This window comes from Grus americana, chromosome 1 (assembly GCF_028858705.1).
Source record: "Grus americana isolate bGruAme1 chromosome 1, bGruAme1.mat, whole genome shotgun sequence".
Classification (NCBI taxonomy): domain Eukaryota; kingdom Metazoa; phylum Chordata; class Aves; order Gruiformes; family Gruidae; genus Grus; species Grus americana.
In genome coordinates this window covers 92969396-92976308 of record NC_072852.1, presented here as the reverse complement: position 1 = coordinate 92976308, position 6913 = coordinate 92969396, and the positions used below count along the sequence as shown (strand labels likewise).

The window sequence follows — 6913 nt, the reverse complement described above, 5'->3', positions numbered from 1 at the left end:
ATCTCCCTTTCTCTGATGATATGCAGAACGCTGACATATTTGATAAATAGCCAGAGTGGATGGATCTCCCATTGCAGGATTGTCTTTAGGCCATTTGTGGTCACTGCTTCCTGTTCTTCACTTGCCATGAAATGTGCTCCTTAACTGGGTGAAGCCTTTTAAGCAAGAGAAGAACTGGAACTCTTTTTCAGTTAGAAATTTTGGGACACATAATGATTTGTGCTCACAGCTTGCAAATCTACTCACAAGTCCCTGATGACCTCATGAATATAAATGATCACACAGGGATAACAAATTAGTATTCCAGTAGCGTGTAACTGCTAAAAGTGCACATAAGTGTCCCCACCCACAAGTTAACATCTCTTTGTACTGTATGCCTTACGAGCACCTGAAAAAAACCCTTCTTTTGTCCATGACCTTACTGTTCCCGTGCAGCAGTCAGCAAATGTATCGTTGCAAGATTTTTTCGAAGTCAGGAAATGTTCTTACTGTAAGTCAGCCTCTTCGAACCCTGAGGCACAGGCAGCTGCGAGGGGCTTTTCATCCCACCCATCTGACAGAGCCAGGACAAGAAGCTGCAGAGGAAATCTTGATGCACCTTAGTCGGTAGAAGTTTTTCTCTTAGCTTCCAAGAGCCAGCCTTTACTGCAGTACTTGTGGAGGGTCAGTCCAGTGTGGTGACTACACCACTTGTCTTACTTGTCTGAGGGCAGTAAGTTGGCCCTGCTCATTTTGGATCTGAAGCTACTCTCTGTGTGACTTTCTCCTCAGTCCTCACTTTCTCCTCAGTCCTCTGCAACTCGAAGTACCATTTTGTGGCAGTACCATTGTCAGCGTTAGCACATCTGGTGCTGAAATGAAGGTTGCAAAAATACTTTGCCCATTTAAGTAGGCATCAGGTCTGGATACAATTTTTCTTTGTGTTGAGATCAAATACTTTATTTATGAAAAATGCTGATTCATTGAAGCCAAAATGGAGACCAAGAGATGCATCTAACCAGGTCCTCATATCAAGAAGCAGAGGCATTGCAACCTTGATTGTGCACATCTCAGGAAAGTGCACCAACCTCTAGATTGTTGGGGGTGGTGCTGGTGGTGTAGTTGTTTTCATGAAAAACCTCAAAAGGTCTTGGTTTTGTTCCAAGGCAGTACAAAATCATCTGTGAAATCATTAAAAGGTTTGTGGGATGGGCAGATGACTGTTCCCATCCAGGTCTGCTGACAGATACTCTAGTAATGCTTTGCTACGTTTTCGTGACAATGAAAGAAGTTAGATTACAAAAAACCAAACCATATTTCTTAGCTGCAATCATATCAGATTTATTTTAAAATAAAGTGGGGGAAAAAACCCAGTCCAAATTCCTTACCAAGATCTTTGGCAGGTACCATATCAGTATCGCACCATTTCTGTTTCACATGGCAAACCACTTTACAATCATTAAGTTCTTTTAACATGGATAAAATAGGCATCCTGTTACATTACTCAAATAGTCAAAATAGAATAGTTAAAATTCCAGAAGTAAGTTTGTTCAAGCATAGGTTGCCTTTTCTTTGAAAGAAATAATTGAAAATAATGTTTACACTGTCATGAAAATGTCAAACAGATCTGCAGTTTACAAGAGTAAAATAGGCACCTTCATAGGGTACAGTCTTTAGGATGAAAACCTAAAAGAATCCAGAAAGTTTTGCTTTGTTGAATTAGTTGCCTCTTTTGTTTTTGGTTTGTTGGTTTTTTTGCTCATGTGGAGCATTTGCTATGGCACTTACATTTTTCTCTTCAAGCCTGGCAATATTTAGCAAATTTATTTGTTTTTTTCCAGATGACAGTACTAAAGCTTTAGGCAATGGAAGGAGATCTTCGTTGATTTACTTAGTCATTGTTACAATTTGATTTGATATTTTGAAGTATTTAAAAAATAAAAAGAAATTGGCAGCCCTACCTTAAAATTATTTGAAGTCTTGTAGATAATGATATTCCAAAGATACTGTTCAGCTTTGGGTGGGGATTGAGGAAATAATGAATGAGTCTGACTTACTAAGATGTGAATTTTTTCTGTAATAAAAATCATAGGTTAGTTGAAATGCAAGTCCAAGGCTTCTTTTTTTAATTAAAAAAATAAGTGTCTTGTGACGTACTAGTAAAGGTAGAGGGAGCATAAGAGATTGAGAAGAGACTATTGAGAGGGTCACTGCAAATAAGACTGAAATTTGAAGTGACACTGTTCTGATTTTCAAATGCTGGAAGGTCTGAAAACACTGTTGATGCTCTTCATGCATTTGCAAGCCTGAAAAAGGAGTTTGGCTGTTAGGTGTGGGGAGAAAAGTCTGTCACGTGGAGGAAGAAAATAAAAAATCTTTCAGAAGAGGTAGTGGGTGAGGAAAAAAAAAAGCATGCAATGAAGGCAGGGGAGAGCAGAAAGCTAGTGTGTGTCTCTGTGATGCCTCCTTTGTAGCCCAGGCACATATCCCAGTATCTTTCTGTGTGCCAGAGAGCACACAGTGTCACCAGCAATTGCTGAAAGACACTTTTGCCTCCACCTGCTCCAATGAGGGTTTGCTCTCTGAGCCTGTGGGTACAGTATGGAACTGGCTGGGGAGTTGGGCAAGATGTCCATGCCTTGGTTTCTAAGTTTGCATTGCCCTTGGGTGAGGTATGTTTTAGTTTCTCTGCCTACGTTAAACAGCACAACCACAAGGTTCAAGAAAAAATGCAAATACCAGGATTTATTTGCAACACTGAAAATAGTCATCCGCATTTATAGATGTTTAGAAAATACAAAGGTGTGAAAAGAAAAGCTATAGTGAATGTACTCCTGCTGCAGTTACATCAGTTATTCTTGTATCATTCAGTTTACAGGTTTTTTCCCCTGCTGTCCAGACAGTAGTCAGGTCTTCAGGCTTTGACCATTTCTCTCTGTTGTGCACAAACTATGTTAGCTGGTATAGCTGTCTTCCCTTTGAAGCCTTTTAGCAGGTCTGCATGAGTGTAACCCTTCACCCTAGAACTCACTGTGTCTTCTTAAGTAGACAGTGACTCTTTGTAGTTAGACCACTCCCTAATTAGAATAAAAGTAACTTTCCATAGGTTTGTAAAATGCCTCATTGTTATTCTAGGAGTAATCTCCTGCATCTGATTGCCTAGAAGACAATTCTTGCCTTCAATGAAATGTAAAAGTGTGTTCTGTGGTGGTCAAAGTGATTCAAGGACTACTGTTGCAAGTCTTTTTGTTTATGAGTCTGTCTGGTCAGTTAGAGTATGGATTTGTGTGCCAGCTTATTCCTTCCCTGGCAAGCTGGGGGAAGGGAACACAGAACCAAACTCTTAGAACTTAACTTGAAACACTACTGCCCAGTAAAATGATACTGGGTTTGCTGTGTAATAGATTGCATGCAAGTTGTTACCAGGTTATTTTACTTCTTAAAAAGTAGACTCAAATATTTGATGACTCTTTTGTTGGCAGAGTTGAATTTGCTTTATCTTACAGGGCTGTAAGTGCCATTAAAAATCTTTCACTTATTGCAATTCAAGATTTGTTTCCGTGTATTTTGTTTTACCACTTAGTGCTAAGATGACTTCTGCCCCTAGTCAACACCTTGGTGGGTTTCATGAAAGCTAGTTCAAAAGCTTCAAAGGCTAAGTGCAAAAGAGAGACAAAAATCTTTAAAAATCAGGAAATATAAAAGGAAAATATGTAACAGTCTTTTGACTTAGTCACACATCCTGGATGCTTTATAATACTGATTTATTATATTTATGACAAGCAGTATTATATTAAGCTAAACATTTAACAAGAGAGACAACAGAATATGAGATATTGCAACACAGCCAGGGTATCCCAGAAGGTATTGGAAGTTTAATAATTTTTTAACTGTGCACTTTAAAACATCGTACCCTGGTTTCTTTGTTTTAAGCAAACTTCAATCATTGGCATTTAGAAAGATATTAAATATTTAATAAAGTAGATGTAGTCAGCTTTATAAAAGTCCAGGACCAGTTTTCTGATTAGCTGCTTAATTCCTTGCTCCACATTTGTTCAGCTTGTAAATCTAGGAGGTACTACAGCTGTTAAAAATACGGAGCTTTCTCTGTTTCCCCACGCCATTTGCTGTCAGACTTGACACCAGTTGGGCAAGTGATATATTCCCCACAGCATATTAAATGCAAGACCTGTGCATTTCCCAAAGATTGCTGGATAGGAATGAGCTGTTTTATTTACAGAGTCCTTTTGGTCCTTTTGAATTCCTTTTCTGTGAGCATCCCTGCACCCAGATTTTCTCAGCATTCTCCACGATTCTCCGTGCTTCTCATGGAGAATCACTCAAATGTTTGTGAAACACAGGCACATTTGCATTTGAGTTTGACTGCAGTGGGAGAAAACCCTACTGCATATGTCTTTACGTAAAACGGTTGCAGCTAAACAAAGCAGACCTGGACTTTGAATGGCACACAATGTCATACCATTATACGACAACCCAAGCAGTCAGAAATTGTGTCAGAGCCTCAGAAAAGTTTTAAAAAGCACAACTGTTTTTTGTTGTTTTTTTCCTTTAAGAAAAAGGTTAAAGGCAGGATTTCTTTTGCTTGTCTTCTGGTTTCTCTGCCTTCAAGTTATCTTTTTTCTGAAATCACGGGCTAGAAACTTACTTTAGTTATTGTGGTTAAAACTAAGATTTAATGCCATAATAAGAAGCTGAGACTTAAAGAAAAATGCACAAGACTCAAGTTATGAGAACTGGTGACACACAAATTCATTAAAACATTGGATTTCTAAACTCAGAAAACCTCCGAATACCAGAATTGATCAGGTCGGTTTGAGGACACTGTGACATGTTTGTGGGTAAGCTAGGAACCAAAGAGAAGAAACACTCCTGTTGTGTTATTTTTCTTGCTCTGCGCAGAATAAAAACCTATGTACATTTAAGTTCAAAGCTTGCCTCCGAGTGGCTTTGACTGAATCACACGATTCTTTTCTGTTGTTTGTAGCACTTGTACGGGGGTTCCAGTGTAAGCGTCTGTGGATATTTCTCCGTACGATGGTTTCAGACTTCTACCATGCAGTGACACAGCGATCATTGTGAACTGTAATTCTGTGGTTAAGGTTTCCTATTCCATCTATCTGCATTTAAATGGAAGCAGCGTTCCTCCCGCCTGAAGTGCTGGCTGCATTACACTTGCACCTCTGTCTCTGTTGCTCGTTTCTTTTTTTTCAGTTTCTCTCACTTTATTCTTTTCCTGCCATCTTTGGAGAGAAAAGTTCCTTCCTCTGCAGTCCCAGCTCCCAGTCAGAGGGACACAGAGCGCTTCCTCTTCCTAGCGGCATACTCTCCCACAACAAAATTGGATAAGGAGTGGCTCAGGCGAGTGTCCAGAGTATCAGAGTTGTTGCTGCTGCTGCTGATTTTCACCCATGGACACAGGCACCGGAGCATGGCTCTGCGGATGTAGTTGTCAAAGCAGTAGTAAATGAAAGGGTTGGCACAGCTATTGGCAAAAGCAAAAGGGCTGCTCACCTTCATGCCCAGCTGGGCAACCATGTCAGGAAAACAGTCGGACTGCTTCAGAAGTCCCAAAAGGATGGCCATAAGCTTGAAAAGATTGAAGGGAACCCAGGAGATAACAAAAGCCGCCACTACAATGAAGACGATCTTGATGGATTTTCTCATTTTCTTATCATGTTTCCCAGCTCTCTGATAATGTACACAGAGTCTCCTGGTGATGGAGCAATAAAAGGTTAAGATACTCAACAGTGGGAAGAAGAAGGCCAGGATTAAAAGCATCAGTGACATGATCTGTTTGGTTTCTGTCACGACTTTGTCTGTGCAGTAAGTCTTTCCATATTGCTTCTTCAGTTCTCTGGACAAAAGGGTTGGCATCCCTAAGCAGCAGGATAATAACCAGACGCAGATGCAGAGTCCACTGGAATAGGATCTTGTTCTGACCCGTCTAGCGAGAGAGGGATGCATGATAGCAAGGTACCGGTCAGCACTCATACAAGTGAGGAGGAGGATGCTGCAGTACATGTTGACTGAGATGACATAGGAACTAGCTTTACAGAGGAAAGATCCTACCCTCCAGCTCCCGTCTGACACCTCCTTGTCCACCCAGAATGGCAGCGTGATGAGGAAGATGAAGTCAGATGCAGCGAGGTTGATGATAAAGACGTCGATCAGCCTCTGGACCCGTCGCTTGAAGACCAAGGCTACTATCAGGATGGAGTTGCCGACAATGCCCACCAGGAACATGGCAGCGTACAGGATAGGCAGGAAAGTAGACATATGTTGCAGGTGCTGATACTGGCAGTTGTCGTCGTAGTAGTAGTCGTAGTTGAAAGTGACTGTAGTCACAGGCGAAAGCTGCGTGAGTTCCATTTCTGGCCAAGCTATCCTCATCCCCACTCTGAGGAAGGCTCTGAGCTCCCCCTGCCCTTCCCTTCGAGGTCGTCTTTAAAAACATGTTAGCAAGTAAGGGAGGAGGAGCAGGAGGAGGGAGGAGAAGAAAGGTGGTTTTGGGGGGGTAATTTATATACTTTTAGCCAATCACACAGGCAACAGACAAGCAATGAGAGTCTCTGATTAGTCAAAACCCTGTCTTCAGAATAAACGCTTGCTTCGTTTTTTAAAATCAGGATTAGTTTTACTGATTTTTATCTTCATTTTGCATTTGCCTGTATAAGCAAACTAGGTTTGGGGTTTGCTTTTATTTTTGCGGGAGGGAAGGTAGTTTTCAAGATTCTGAACTTTTTATTTTTTAGGACAGGATATTGCTATTTTGCAGAGGTTTGAGAATCTACCAGCTCAGAAGAAGTCAGAGAATTCAGGGGACCTGTGAATTCAGGTCCCACTTCTTTATTTTTGCTCAAAACATTTTGTATAAATTGCTTTTTTGGGGCAAGTTCAACTTTTCTGAGGTTTG

At 40.8% G+C, this 6913-nt stretch overlaps 1 protein-coding gene across 1 annotated transcript; it reads right to left on the bottom strand.

Annotated features, from left to right (window-relative positions):
• Positions 1-5253: 5253 nt before the first annotated feature.
• Positions 5254-6406, bottom strand: GPR15 (G protein-coupled receptor 15). Its single transcript, XM_054827285.1, has one exon. It carries the CDS (start codon positions 6388-6390, stop codon positions 5284-5286), a length of 1107 nt encoding a protein of 368 aa, XP_054683260.1. The 5' UTR covers positions 6391-6406; the 3' UTR covers positions 5254-5283.
• Positions 6407-6913: the final 507 nt, after the last annotated feature.